Raw genomic sequence first — 16,137 nt, 5'->3', positions numbered from 1 at the left:
ATCCCAACTGATAACTAAAATCTTGTTTATTTCTGTGTTAGGAAAAATCTGAAATTTTTTTATGTTTTTATATTGTTTTGATGGACTAATATTAAAAATAAATTTTAAAAAAATATTATTTTAATATATTTTTAAATAAAATATATTTAAAAAATTATAACAATAACTAAAACTATTCAGTGTTTCACTGTGCAAGTCCACAGTAAAACGCTGAGCTGTCTCCTTTTTCTTTTTCTTTTTTGCCTTTTACTTTGTTTTTTTAAGCTGTTTTTTTTTTTAATGAATGTTTTTTAGTTTAATTTTTTTTTGGTTAATGTTAAATTTTTTTCTATTTAGTTATCAAATTTTCATGATACAGGTTTCGAGTTTGACGGGTTAACCCAGATTTTTTTTTCTGGTTTTTTTTTAATTAATTTTTTCGAGTGCAGTCCACGGTGAAACACTTAGCTGCCTTTTTTTTTCTTTGTTTTTTTAAGCTGTTTTTTTTTTTTGCTTTTTTTAAGCTGTTTTGTTTTCTTTGTTTTTTTTAATGAATATTTTTTTTTGTTTAATTTTATTTTTTGTTAATGTTAAATTTTTTTCTATTTAGTTATCAAACTTTCATTACACGGGTTCCGGGTTTGACGGGTTAATCCAGATTTTTTTTTCTGGTTTTTCTTTTTAATTAATTTTTTCGTTTAATTTAGTTTGTCAATGTTAAATTTTTTCTATTTAGTTATCAAACTTTCATGACATAGATTCCGGGTTTGACGGGTTAACCCAGTTAATTCTGGGTTAACCCATAAATTGTTTTTTCCTATTCAGTTATCAAATGACACAAATCCCAGATTTGACGGGTTAACCTGCTTTGAAGGGTTAACCCAGTTAATTCAGATTTTTTTTCTTTTTCTTTATTAGTTTTTTTCTTCATGTAGGCTTTTCTTTCTTTGTTTTTTTTTTAAATTAATATTTTTTTTGTTTAGTATTTTTGTTTTTTTTTGCTTTTTTTTCTTTTTTAATTATTTTTTTTAAATTTAGTTTGTTAATATTAAATTTTTTCTATTTAGTTATCAAACTTTCATGACACGAATCCCAGATTTGACGGATTAACCTGGTTTGACGGGTTAACCCAGTTAATTCAGATTAATTTCTTTTTCTTTTTCTTTATTAGTTTTTTTCTTCCTGTAGGTTTTTTTTCCTTTGTTTTTTTTTCTTTTTAATTAATCTTTTTTTTGTTCATTTTAGTTTATTAATGTTATTTTTTTTTTATTTAGTTATCACACTCTCATGCCACGAATCTCAGGTTTGACGGGTTAACCTGATTTGGTGGGTTAACCCAGTTGATTCAGATTTTTTTCTTTTTCTTTATTAGTTTTTTTCTTTCAATTTCATCTTGAAATATTGTAATTAACTATAACTAAAAGACATCAATATTTTTTCTTTTAATTTCATGACACGAATCCCAGGTTTGACGGGTTAACCCAGTTTTGTTTACTGGTCATTAAATTATTGTGATTTCATGAGGGGATTTTACTGTACCCCTCCTTGCAAAGCACCATTCATCGGAATAATGTTTTGCTTTATTGTTTTTTTCTTTTCAATTAATATTTTTTTTTAATTTCATTCTGTAATATTAAATTTTTTTTCTTTTTAATTATCACACTTTTATAATAAGACCTTGCAACCAGACTCATATCAAAGGCTCCGGGTTTGATGTTGCAACCAAACTCACTTAAACTTGGATCATGCAAGTTTAATATTATTATTAATATTATAAATATAACTTTTGGATCAGGAGTAACAGACAGACTCAATGTTCTTAGGTATAACTTTGTAGAAAAACCTAACACTCATAAATTTTAATTTTTTTTGATATTTTTTATATAAAAAATTGACCCATAGCATAGCACGGGACACGTAATAACTATTAGATATAAATCTTAATGTATTTTAGCCTGACCTCTAGGCCCAGATGAATATGGGTTAAAAAAAAGATATGGGAATTTGGGGCTGCTTCTAGACCCAGGTCTAAGTGATAACTCTCTAGGAAATTTAATGGTGTTCAAACTGTAATTATTAGATAATTATAATATAAAATAGAGATAAACACAGTAACCAATCAAGATTAGAATAGTCTCTTTTTCTCCAACACTATAAATCTTCATTAAAATTTAAACAAAGAAACGAAGCGCACCGTTCCTTTTCAATTTCAATTTTCAAAAAAATGACGACAACCAAAAACACAGAGAAACCCTCCAATTTCCCCGCCACCATGGCCACAAACACTCCTAACTCAACCGCCGCCGCCGCCACAACCCGCCCCTTCAACCCCACCACAACAACCCCACCGAGGCCCCAATCTCCATTCCAAATCCACCACCAACACATCTACCCAGTAATCAGACCTCAAACCCAAACCCCAAATCCAATAATACCTCCCAGTCATCAAGGTGTTCTCTACCCAGTTGCCTCCTCCGGTCGTGGGTTCATTCCCAGACCTGTTCGCCCCCATCAAGATCAGACCCCTGCAAACCAAGGCGCGTACCATCCACGCGGAGCTGGGGTTGCTTACAGGCCCCATACTCCTACTACAGTCGTTGGGTCCCCGAGTTCACGGTCTCATCCAAATCCTCAACAATTGGGGGATCTTCATCATCTTCATAATGTGCAGCAGCAGCATTTGATGATGAGCAGGCAGCACCCTACTCACTTGCAGCATCACAATTATGTTGGTTTTGGTCTCGGTGTCGGCTCTGTTGCTGCTCCTATTAAGGGAATTCCGGTCACCGGCCAACTCAAGGTTTATCTTTATATGTTTTTGTTTGGTAAAAAACGATGTGGGTTTTCTCTTATTTGGATTTTTATGCTCACCGTTTGCAGAATTATTAAAGATTTAAGTTTAATCTGGGTCTCGAATTCGAATTGTTTGCACTAATGTGAACATGTAGGATTATTATTGTTGATATAGAACGTGGGATTTCAATAATTGGTTAATTTTGAATGGAAGGATTTTACCTTGTAAGCATCGAGTCGAGATTTTGATGCAATTGAATGACTGGTATCTTTTTGTTTATGTTTCTTGCGTAACAGCAGTGTTGAGTGATTTTATGCATAACTGCTGCATTTATGTCTTGCTAGAAACTTATTGATTGTCAAAATTATTCCTGTATAGACCCGAAATTTAGCTTCCCCTGATATTGTCCTTATTGATTGTATCGTGCATCTTTAGTTTATTGCTTGTTTTATTTCTTTTAGGTTGCTCCATCTCCGGTTTCCGATTCAAATGGCTATAAAAATTTGAGGTGATTCTTTTTGTGAGGTTAATGTTATTGGGTTATGCTTTATGTAATTTTGCCCTTCACAGCACATATGGGCAAGCAGTAACATTTAAAGTTTTTTCTTGTGTTTGCAGGGATAGAAGCAGAGATGACAATCTTATGGTGGTTAGAGATCGAAAAGTAAGAAAACCTCATTTCTTTTCATGGAACTTGGAGCATTTGTTACAAATACTTTACTGTATGTGTAAATTCAGATAAATATTTTGCAAATATACATATATTGATTTGAGAGGTCACTCTCATCTCCAAATAGTCTAGTTGATTCTTAGCTGAGCACGATTTGCATGTTTGTTAAGCAAGTAATGCATATATCAACATCATGGTTCTTGTTACTTTTCGAAGTTCATAATGTTAGATTACCTAAAGCAATAGCCTTAAAATTGCTGCAATGTTTTAGATATTTAATGATTGTTGATTATTTATAGAACACACCTGAGGGTTAGCTGATGCAGTCTAGTGATCTAAACTTGACTTTGGGTGCATGCTTAAGCAAGGGACAAAAGGAGATATTCAATCCAAGCTGTATTTGGTAGAATAAAGGCTTGGACTATTTGTTCTGAGAGTTGGTTTAAGTTTTTCAGGTTGTTTTTAGTTTCAGAAGAGGCTGCTTCTAGTTGACAATTATGTAATTTTTCTGATTGCTGGAACTTGTTTGTCTTTCTTAGGCATCTGAATCGAAGTCCCATTTAGGATTAGTAATAACTCAATCCTATATAAACTTGTAGTCTTTCAATCTCAGTATGGCAGATTTATTATGAAGGAAGTGCTGCCTTTTTGCTTGATGTATGGAGAGTGTGATCCTTTCATTAAGGAGTGATTAGTTAAACCCTAGGGATGAGGCTTAGGTTCATATTCAAGGAATGATTCCTACTGCTTTGAGGTTAGTAGTTTATATTCTGTTTTCCTTTCACTTTCTGTTTCTTTCAGACCTGTCTAAAGCCCTAAAACACCTATTATAAACCTTAAACTCTAGTTTCTGCCAATTACAAACTGTCCCATAGAACTAGTCCTGCATCATCAGCTTCTGCAAGTTGAATTTGAGGGCCATAAGAACATGTAGAAGTATCATCGTGTAGCTTTAGTTTGTCTGCTTGTGTAAGGTTTTATATATTTGTGATACAAAATGGAGCAACATAAGGATTTTCATCAAGACAAGTCATTGGTTTTTCTTGCTATAATGAGTTTTGAAAACTATTTGGTACACGGACCATCATTTAGAGGTAGTGGGTGCCAATATAATACAGGAGACGGCATTAAAATGATTCTGAATTGCCAAGGTGGCCCTTGGCCCTGTTTCTTTGACAGAGTTCCTTCTCTCAATGTAATTTTTTCTACCTCCCTTTGTTGAGTTAGAGATGTCCTAGGTACACAATGAATTCTTTATGTTAATTGGTATGCTTAGACCTCCTACTGCTATACAAAATAGGAGGTGCTCCCTGCTCCTCAGACTAATAGAAAATTATATTAACTGATCATTATTATTTAATAAGACAGGGTAGTTTCCTTTATGGAATGTCTGGAGATTCTGTAGATTAGTGCTATGCTACTAAAGTTGAATCTTTGTGATGATATCATTTTGCTGTTACTTACCAATGTGTTTTGTCTGTAGGTAAGAATATCTGATGGAGCTCCTCTTTATGCTCTTTGCCGATCATGGTTGAGAAATGGATTTCCTGAGGAAAGCGAGGTTTGCATTACACTTTTGTTGAGATTACCATTTTGCATGTTCTGAGAAAATGCCATATTTTTAAAGTATTTTTCCAACACACTCTTAGTTAATTAATCCCCAACAACTTTTAATATGCTGTTTTACTGCGAGCCAGTGACAAGAGAAACTCCTTTGCTGCTGTAGGTGTATTGTTTGTTTTTTTTTTGTGCCTTTAGGTGTGTCTTTTACTTTATGCCTGGTCTTCACCATGAAGAACAATACATAATATCCACAGTCAAATAAAATTACTAGTCTTATATGTTAGAACCTCAAAATCAGTTTTATGTGGCATCAGCTATCACCACCTGGTTGCATGGAAACCATTTTGAGCTGGATATAAGCTAGTTTTGCAGTTCTCTTATCACTTTCTTTTTGGTTGATATGAGTTTCTTTCTTAAGCACGTGTCACGTATTGACATTTGTTTCTCATGAATAGTACTCCACATTGGTATACATAGAACAGAAGACATGGGAAGATGTTTAAATTATGAACCCTAATGACTGGTTGGACTAAAAATTCTGCACTTCACTTTCCAAAATTGTTTTTTATCCTCATTTGTGTTTTTTTCTCTCTGCAAACAAAATCAGGATACTGATATACATGCTCAAACATACTTGTGGTTGTTTATCACTTTGTGAACCATGTCAGTCTTACAAAGCATAGACCACGTGCGTGCTTACTGATGTAGGACAAGGGTTTAATAATTGATAGAAGTTGAAGAATTCCCTATAGAAGAGGGATTAATTGAAAAAGAAAATGGAAACCCTATAGAAGAGAGTAAATCCCTACAAAGAGGGCTAATATGAAAGAAAACACCGAGGAGAGCTGGAAGAAAGTAGAATGAAACAGTACTCAACTTCTAAGTCTGAATACATTGCAATAGGCCCTAGTAGTGCAAATCAAATAGAAAACAAGAATCCTAATAAAATATCATCTTTTGTTATAAAACTAATAAAATTTCCTAATTAAATATAAAAAGCTAAATTACTAATAATTACATAAAAACCCTTCATTCTATACTGGAAGGCTTAGATTATTCTTCTCTTATTTCTGTTATGAATTGGGTAGGTTCACTATGGAGATAGTGTAAAGCCTCTTCCAAGACCTCTTTTGCCAAAGGAGGAAAGTGAAGAAGAAGTTGAAAAGGAGAAGAAGGTTGGTCTTCTGATTACGCATCTCTCATCTGCTACATCATTTAATTACTCATTTGCTGTCTTTTTGTAGTCTTACTGGCTTCTGTGCACTGCTATCAATATATAGTATCAAGTTGGCCATTAAACAAGACATCTTTGCATTTATTTTCTCCTCCTTTTCCCATGTTTACTTTCAGGATGAGGAACCTGTTGATAATTTATCAGCAGCAGAACTCCTAAAGAGACATATTAAGCATGCTAAAAAAGTTAGAGCACGGTAAGTTCCTCTGAACTTATTGTTCCATCTTTGATCTTTGTTGAATTGCTGGATTCTTTTATTGTATGAGGCTGAGGATGCTATTGCTTGAAAAGAAAAATCGTATCTTCCAAAATAAATTGATAGCTTGAGCTGTTTAACACATTGACCAAATAAAGTTGTCTTGATCCTAAGTTCATGGACCAATAATTATGGTTGCTGGTCCTAGTTTTAGTTCCATTTAGGGATAATTACAAAATATCTCCTATAGTTTGATCTGAATTTCATTTTCCCTCTATGCTTTTATAAATTACACTTTATGTCCTGGATCAAACAAAATGCATGTTGAGGATGTAAAATGTTATTGAAAGTGTAAACTACAAGATGGAAAGTGTAATTTATAAAAGTATATAGGGAAAGTGAAATTCAGATCAAACTATAAGAGGGTTTTTGTAATTATCCCTTCTATTTTTATTGCTTAGCAAGGTATATGAAAAGGGATGGGAGAAAAGAAAAACACTTAAAACCTTCTCAACAAAGGCTCAAGTGATCTTTTAGTTGACTGCTCTCTAGGAAGTTTTAATATTCTTTGGTTTACCATGGTTAGATTCTCAGAACTTGGCCAATACCATCCATTGGCTGCCATTTTCTTTAATTGTTTAATCAGCATTTCAACGTTTATGGCATTTTATATTCCCTAAGAAGGATCCTTTTGTATATTACTTCCTCCAAGATGGTTCAGGATTTCCTGATCCTCCCAAGCAAGCAGGTTTTCAGTGTGGTTGCTTAAGCATGCTATGCAAATGATGACAAACACTTACTGTTTTTGCGTTGTAGGTTAAGGGAAGAGCGATTAAAACGAATTGCAAGATACAAAAGTAGGCTTGCTCTACTCCTCCCTCCACAGGTAGAACAGTTTAGAAACGATACTCCTGCGGAGAACTGACCGACCCATACTGCGCAACGAGACATTTTACATATTGTTGCACCCTCCCATTGAATCTCAGTAAATTCACAACAGTTTTCTCGAGAGAAGGGAAAATTGAAGCGCACTTAAGTGGCGGAGAGCGGTGACCCAGATCCCAGCAAAGGCATATCAAAAGCTTAGAAACGCAATATCCCCTTGGGACAGATAAAAAGACATGAATTTTATTTCTCCTCGGGCTGGAAAGAGTTATCAGAAATGTAATATTTCCCCTGAATGGTTATATTCATTGTTGCCTCATTTCCAATCGATCGTTGTAAATTGCGTTTGGTGGTTTGTTTCATGAAAACAAACATATTCTTCAACTGTCTTCCGAGTTTTCTGATGAACTATATTAATATCTCTGTGCCTTTTAAGAAAAAAAACTTGGAAGAATATTGCAAGCTATGAGATCGTGATTTTGATACGGGATGCTTTACCAAATATGTATATTTTGGAAATTTTCTTGTTTTTCTCTTGATGTTTTGTATTAGCAAACTCTATTCTCCTGAAAACTAAAAATACCATGTTGATTATTGAGTTCCCTTTGGTCTCGCAGCCATTGACGGACGATGGGCCTCTACAAGCACTCCTACCCCCATGAAAAATTATTGGCTGTGGCCTGGTAACATAAAAGGAGCTTCTCGCTTCAGGTGATAATCCAAGATATGTTAATAATATGTAGAAGCATATAGGCATGTTCTTTTCAAAGTCAAATCTATGCATGTATGTATCTACTAAGCACTCAAGAACACAACAGTTAAAGAATAAATTTTAAAAAATAAAATTACTAATTAATTTTTTTTGTATTGGAGTAAAAAACAAATTTAAAAAAATAAAAAAATATACATATTATTTTAATGTATTTTAAAAGAAAAATCACCTTAAAATACAACAGTCTTTAATGTCTCGAAGACAAATATCATATTTATTTTTTTGCACACAATCATAACGTGTGTTTTTGTATTTAAGCCATGTTTAAAGATGTTTGCACGAGATAATAACACAAATTGCTAGGAAGAAGAAAAGATCTCGTGGCCATGAGATTAAGCACTCAAGAATTGACTTGTTGCAATTATTTTGTATGAACATAATTAGTTTTGACAAAATCAACATGATTACATGCAATACATGTAAGAAAGATAAATCAACACGATTCAACCCACATGAATTCAAGTCAACAGCCAAAGTTTTGAATCTTGGGGAGCATTACACATGGTGTATCAAACATGTTATACCTCCATTATTGAAACTAAAAACATTATTTCTTCTCATTTTGGTCCAACCTTGATAATCAAATCTCATGGTAATTGGCCCTTTGAATAAATCTAGAAATTAACATCGTCGACTGGCCTCTCCCATTATAGTGTTGCAATTATGACCTTAGTAGCTAGGAGTTAATTATGTACATGTTGTTTGTTGTCATTACTCCTTTGTCATTCGAAGGATTATGAGTATTTTTCTAATTTGAACGGTCCATTGAATTTTCTTACAACTTGGTCTTGTGGAGTCATAACTAGCTAGCCGACCAAACTATCGTTTGGACTCTTGATATATTTCTTTTTACTAAAAATCTGACTCTCAAGACTCCGTCAGCCATAGAGAAATTAATTAATTTAAAAAAAAAAACTAGGCAACTAGGTGGCTCGATGGATCGTTGGAAAAATCTGAAGGCACCACTTTTTTCATAGATACTGAGTGTTTTAGCATGGAATCCGATCCATTCATGGTTTAATTAGTTGTTTTAATTATTTATGGAATCCAGCCGTGGTCTAAAACCATTACCGACGATGCTATAGCATCATCCACTTTAGCTGGTTGGAAGATTTTCTGTGAGCACTGTTGATTAAAAATCTACCAGTTTCAAAATTAAGGTTGTGTATATAGCTATTAATTACAGAATATTGTTGAACAACTAGAGTAACTTGGGATTTTTCATGTTTACAAATACTCTTGTGAATTTTATTTCGTATTTTTGGCTGAAAGGTCATTGAATTTATGGCTTTCTAGATGTTTTATGTATTCAACCTTTTCTTTAATAAATTTATTAAGGTGTTGAAAAAATCCAAGAGATTTTAAAACCCGAAGAAAAAATCAAATCAAGGAAAAAAAAAACCTTTACAAAAACACTTGTAAAGGCTTTACTATATATAATACCCACACAAAAAATCTCTTTAAATTAGTGATTTTAAAACTTAATTCCGTTCGAGTTTTAAATTAAATCAGGTAAAAATTAATTTGAAAAACTTGATTGATTCAGTTAAAATATAATATATTTTTAATATATATATATATATAAAAACAATACTAATTTTAATTTACCTGATTCAACCTTGATTAACTGCAAAGGCTTTACTATAATACATATATAAAAAATCCTTTTAATTCCGTTTGAGCTTTAAATTAAATTAGGTTGAGAATTAATTTAAAAAACTTGATTGATTCAGTTATTTTAATATATATATATATAAAAAATAATTATATCAATTTTGATTTAGCTGAATCAATCTTGATTAACTGCGAACCGACTATTATAACTTCGATAAATAAGCAAATGGGAATCAAAGTTGGTAAAAAGTCACAAACCCACACCAAGAGCCATCCTAAAAGGCAGAGCACAAAACGCACCAAAATTCCTACGAGACAATTCCATCAATCTTTTCATGAAATATAATAATTATAAACTTATCATAACAATAATCATCATACTTACAATGACTTCACCCAACTACTACCATTAATTAATCTTTTCTTAAGATTGGTTTAGTCTTTAATGACCTATGTTCTTACTTCACCTTAATTACTTTTAAGATAATCATTCTTATTTCAAGTGTGGGGGTTCGCCGGATAAGAATGAGGGGTTTGAAAGGATTCACAGAGTCAAAAAGTATTTTCTTTTTTGCAAATTTCAACGCCTTGCATGTTTTGCCTTTAACATTCCGCATATCATTGCCTTTTGCGTGTCCAACATGGAAGCATTGCGCCATCCCCTGCGGCGGCCTCTGGTGGCACTACTGCTGTTCCATTTTAATTAATTTAATTTAATTTCTCCTTTAAATAAATAATTAGTCTTTTAGAAATTCTAAAATGCATAGGATAGAAAAGAAATTTTGAGCATCCACGAGTGAGCATGGTTTTCACATTTTATGAACAAAAAAACATGGAAATAAAAAGAAAATTGATTCAGCAATATGCTTCTCTTTCTCTCTCTTTAATCAGCAAATGCAAATTATACTTGGAGAAATTGTTGGATGTGAAATTGAATACTTGTTAATTGGTAAGTTTTTATTATTGAGTTTCATTTAAATGGTGGTAGGTCATGCTCCACTTTATATATTATTTTTTTATATAATTTATTTATTTAATGTAAGATATGATTATTAACCTAACTAGTTATTAATTTATTTTTATTATTGATGTTTTTTTTTATAAAAAAAATAGATTAATTTTGGATTGAATCTCCCAAAGCAAAGCTGAGTTCTGGACTTAAATTTTTTTATGGGGGGACTTATCTTCATTTTTTACTTATCATGATAGTTGAGTTTAGGCTTTGTTCAAAAAAATTAAGTCCAATTATGGAGGGCTCGTTCTTAATTTTTTTTTATATTACTTTATATTTTTATATTTTTTTAATGTAAAATATGTTGAATAAAAAATAATCAAAAATACCTCCCAGAATATAATAATGGTTGCTCATCTTAATACACTCATGCAACATTTAACACCAGGGATATAAATGATCAGTATTCGGGTGTCAGATTTTTTAATATTTATATTTTATTTATTATTTATTAAATAAAAATTTAAATAATTATAAATTATTTATTAGGTTTTGGATAGTGAGTATCCACTATCTCTTATTATTTATTAAACAATAAAAATTAAAATAGTTGATATATATATTATTCATATATGTGTATTTTATGTCAATATTAAAGTATGCATATATTATATTTTATATAAAAAAATCAAAATATTCTACAAATATATTTATATAATATAAATATATATTTTGGGTTAAGTTCGGACAGTTTTTAATTAAGTCGGGTTTGACAATATCTATACCTTACTCATTATCCATTGGATTCTAAAAAAACCTACTTATTCAGGTTGGCTCAATATCAATCGAATTCAGATTAAATTTTCTTCCTTATCTAAAAGAAAGAAACCATAAAAAGTTATTGTTTTTATTAATGCTAGAAAATTGACAAATATAAATGAAAACACTGACGGAATTTTTCCGATGAACCAAGTCCGTCAGTATATTCCAGAGAGTTGGAAAATAATTACAGTAAATGCCACTGCAACTGGTAACTCACCGAAAGAATAAGTATGTCGGTATATTTTAGAGAGTTGGAAAAGAACCACTGTAACTCACTGACGGAATTACATACAGTTATCTTGTCGGCGATATGCTAAATAGTATTGAGAGAATTGCCGACGGTTTGAAGCGGATAATTTTTTTTGGCCCGCGTGGTCCGTCTGTAAAGTTATCGGTAAATTTATTAATGATAGACTTACTAACATACTAGAATTTACCAAAAAGTGTTTTTTAAACGGACAGTTTTCATCCGTGATTCCGTCAGTAAAATAATCACAGACAAAATATTAGTATAAATACTGATAGAAATTCTCGTCTATAAAATTGTTAGTTTTCATATAGTGATTGGATAAGCAAGCAAAGATTTTTTTTTTAATTCCGATCTATGCACATTAAAATACATAAAGCACAAAAATAAAAGCTAACATATCATAATTTTAGATGGTGGAAAATTTTAATATATGTATATATATCCAAATCATTTCCAAAAACAAAATTAAATATCAACCTCCTAGTTTCTTTGTTATTTTGTTTTTATGAATAAAAATGCATTCATCAAATTAACTTAGTAGATATTAGAGAATAATATAAATTATATTTTAGAATCTCATCTCATCTAAAAATTTAAGTTGTTGGGTTGAATTGGTTATATAATATAGTATCAAAACTTTGATAACCAAGCAGTCACGAATTAGAATCTCATCATTTTTATTTATTTAATAAAAATTAAACACAAAATAGTATGAATATGTACAAGTTTGAAGACAGAAAGACTTTTATTTTAGAGAATATATTAAAGAATAATATAAATTATATCTTAAAATCTCACCTAAAACTTAAATTTTTTGATTGGATTAATTATTTGACAGCAAATAATCTGCTAAAAAAAAGACAGTTACTGACCTTGAAACAAGATCGACTAGGTACAAATTCTAAAATTATTTTTTTAACATCCTAGCTAGTTCTTCTCTAATTTTATATCATGTATCACGATGCTAAGATTACAAGATAGGGTTTTTTTTTTGTTTTTTTTTTTGGCATGGGTCAGTCGACAAAAGCTCCTTCACATGGATAGGGCACAAATCAAGTGGTTCTCGGGGAACGTACAAACCCTACACGATGACCGAGTCGTATTTGTTCATTAAGTTTGTTTCCCACATGATGAGACCAGTCATTAGTGTTTTTCCTTCCCTTTCAATTCATAATACTAATCTTTGAAATGGTTGAAGAAAAGATAGTGCCCCACTCATGCAACTTTACCTAGGAAATTACTCACCTCCTCCACCATACATCCATATATATAAATAAGATAAACCATAACCCTAACCATATTCTCCATATCTACTCCAATATTAGTTGTAGGTCGATCACAATCTTTTCTTTTTCTTTTTCTTTTTCGATGAATGGTCAATCGCAATCTTTGAAATGTCTATAAAGTAATCACACCCACGAAAAGCTGATTAATATGACATGGGAGTAGATGTTATCTCTTCAAGATACATCATGGGTGTTTCCGATGGAAATGAGTGGAGGTAAAAAAAAGAAAAGAAGAGTATTAGTCATTTTCATGTATATATTTTAATTTGTTCTCAAGGGATTGCTCATGAAATCATCAGTGAGATCGATAGACACAAAACGTAGCTCAAATCATTGGAGGACATATAATAATTGAACCTGAGCTTTCTATTTAGGTGACTAGGTCATGTCCTTTTTTTCACCCCTATAATTCCCAATAAGGATTTGGAAGTGGGTCCTTGGTCGGCTACTTAACACTATAATTAAACCCATAATCTTTGCTTAGCATTTTGTTTTTTGTTTTCTTGTGCTGTGCTGCCGTGTTCCGTGACTTCCCGTAGGGTGTAGAGCCAGGGCGTGTCCCGCCTGCATGCATGATGATTGAATTCTTGTTTTGTTTAGATTCTGTGTTGCCCTAATCATAGACAAGACATCTGTTTGTTTATGTTATTTAATTCCTAAATATATAGAGGCATGCCTTCATTTGCCTTCAAAAGCAAGGGAGAGACAATTAATTCAACATTCGATTATCTATCCATGGCCATGGGCATGCATGAAATTAATATACACATCTGGTCATATATATATATATATATGATGCTCGACGACTAATTAAATCAATTGTAAAACAAAAGTACTCATGCATGGCCAGTAAAACTAAACACTTTCTATGACAAATTCAAGCACTCATCCCAGATTTTTGTGTGATTCTTCAAAATAATATCGAAACTATTTCGGAATATACATACATACATACATATATATATTGCTCAAAACATGAAGCACCAAAAAGAAAGCTAGGAAAGCGACCGGAGAGGAGAGAAGAGGACCGGCGGTCGGACGTGGCATAAACCAGGGGAAGAAACTATTTAATTTCCCTTGTTATTTTTATGCCCTGATAATTAGAAGGGAGGAAGAATATGTGCCATATTCAGTGAAACTACGCTATCATTGGAGTACTTTTTTGTAGGTACCGGGGAATCCTAGTCATTAGTTTTGGACATTGCTTTGTGGTTAAGGAATTAGATGGACCTCGTAAGAAAAAGTCAAATAAAAAACAATTGCATAATGATCATATCGATGAACAATTTATAGGTGAGAATTAATTTAGTATTTATTGATTGAGAGTTTTATATATATATATTAAACTCATTAATTCCACACCTAATTAAACAATCCACGTCCTTCTTTTTGATATAATTGTTTTTTTAATTTAATTCTATGACTTCCTTCTCTACAAACTATTAAGCGAGTGGAAAATCAAAAGAGATGAAAAGGGATGATATTTAATATTTATGGGATTTGCCTTCTCTTTCAAGAATCTCAGGTGCTATGCATGCAACCCTTTCTCACGGTACTAATTATCCATCGGCATAACTTAAATTCATCACGTTCTATGTATTGATGTTTAAACAGTAATATGAAATTATTGAATTATTAAATCCATCACATTCTAATTTTACGTATCTAAATTAAGCCTAGTTTCTATTAAAAAGTAACATGAAGTAATTCATTTCTCTATTAATCCATAGTTAATCGATCTCTTTCTAAAAAATCAAATTATTATAATTATTATTACTGTTGTTGTTATTATTATAAGCATAAAACAGTAATAAATAGAACAATCTCATCTCATGATAAGTCACGTGACTTCTAATGCATGGGTAAATAAAAGAATGAGTACTTATATTTAAGGTTGTTAATTTCATTATGTTCTGCTCAGAATAGTCGATATATCTCTTTCAATTTCAAAAAACAGAACAAACTGAAACATATTTTATCCGTTTTGAAAATTCAGCTCAAATTCCGTCTAGAGCATTCTGGTTCTATTCCGACCATTTCTTTCCAGTGAAATAGAGTTTTTTTTCTTTTATTTTTTTATAGAAATCTATGTTTTTTTTTTAATTTCATCATCTAACACTTGATTAATTGTAACTTCATAATTTATTGTGGTTTTTTTTTTTTGTTATCTCAATCTTATAATATATGTTACGGGTTTCACGAGTTAACCTAACTAACTCAAGCTTTTATTTTAATTGACTCATTTTTTTCCTAGTTAATGGTCAAACATTTTTTTTTGGTTATTTTAATCTTATCACGAGTTAACCTAGTTAACGGTCAAACATATTTTGTTGTTGTTATCATTCAACATATTCAGCATCTGATTGATTATGACTGTCACTTATTCTGATTTATTTTCTACGAATTTATCTTAATCTCATGACTCGAAAAATGAATTTCGTTAATTGACCTGAATAGACTTGGGTTATTTTATTGGTTTTTTAGATTAAGTTTCATAATTTATTGATTTGTTTTATTTAGAATTATCATGGTCTTATGACTCGAATTGCAAATTTAAAAAGTTAACTCAGGTTAATCTGAATCGATCTTATATATTTTTATTTAAATATTTTTTAAAAAAAGTATTATCTTGAATTTTTTAAAGTTAAATTCAACCCTTATTTTTTTAGTTGTATTTAAAATTTAAATTATATAATTTAAAATTAATTTATCTTTAAATTTAAATTTAAATTGATATATATATTACAACTTCAAAATAACACGCAAAAACACTCAGAAATTAAAATATACGCAAGCCAGATGAGAAGGAAAGGAGTACACTTCCCTTCCTTCTCATAATTGGGACTCCAAAAGGGTACCCTACTTTAAGAGACATGTCCATCAATAAGACACCCCTGTGCTCATCATAATTTGGTCCTACATTTATTTATTTGTTTTCAATCAACCCCCCACGCCTCCCCTAAATAATCAATGTGATTTGAATCAAATCATCAAAAGTAGCAGACACAAAATCTTCCCTTTCTTAAAGCAGGCCTTAATCCACGCCCATATACATTATTTAAGCAATCAACTAAGCACACACTTAATTAAATAAATTAACAAGAAAGGAATATATGCTAA

At 31.4% G+C, this 16,137-nt stretch overlaps 1 protein-coding gene across 1 annotated transcript; it reads left to right on the top strand.

The window, feature by feature from the left end:
- Window positions 1-2,114: 2,114 nt before the first annotated feature.
- On the top strand, window positions 2,115-7,806 carry LOC18094992 (uncharacterized). The gene is made up of 7 exons (XM_006369403.3): window positions 2,115-2,779; window positions 3,235-3,281; window positions 3,392-3,437; window positions 4,927-5,004; window positions 6,095-6,181; window positions 6,357-6,436; window positions 7,253-7,806. The coding sequence occupies exons 1-7, from the start codon at window positions 2,204-2,206 to the stop codon at window positions 7,359-7,361; spliced, it is 1,023 nt and encodes a 340-aa protein (XP_006369465.2). The 5' UTR covers window positions 2,115-2,203; the 3' UTR covers window positions 7,362-7,806.
- The last annotated feature ends 8,331 nt before the right edge of the window (window positions 7,807-16,137 follow it).

The sequence above is a fragment of the Populus trichocarpa genome, chromosome 1 (genome assembly GCF_000002775.5).
Source record: "Populus trichocarpa isolate Nisqually-1 chromosome 1, P.trichocarpa_v4.1, whole genome shotgun sequence".
NCBI lineage: Eukaryota > Viridiplantae > Streptophyta > Magnoliopsida > Malpighiales > Salicaceae > Populus > Populus trichocarpa.
The sequence above is the reverse complement of the archived record's forward strand: the minus strand, read 5'-3'. Positions and strand labels throughout refer to the sequence as shown.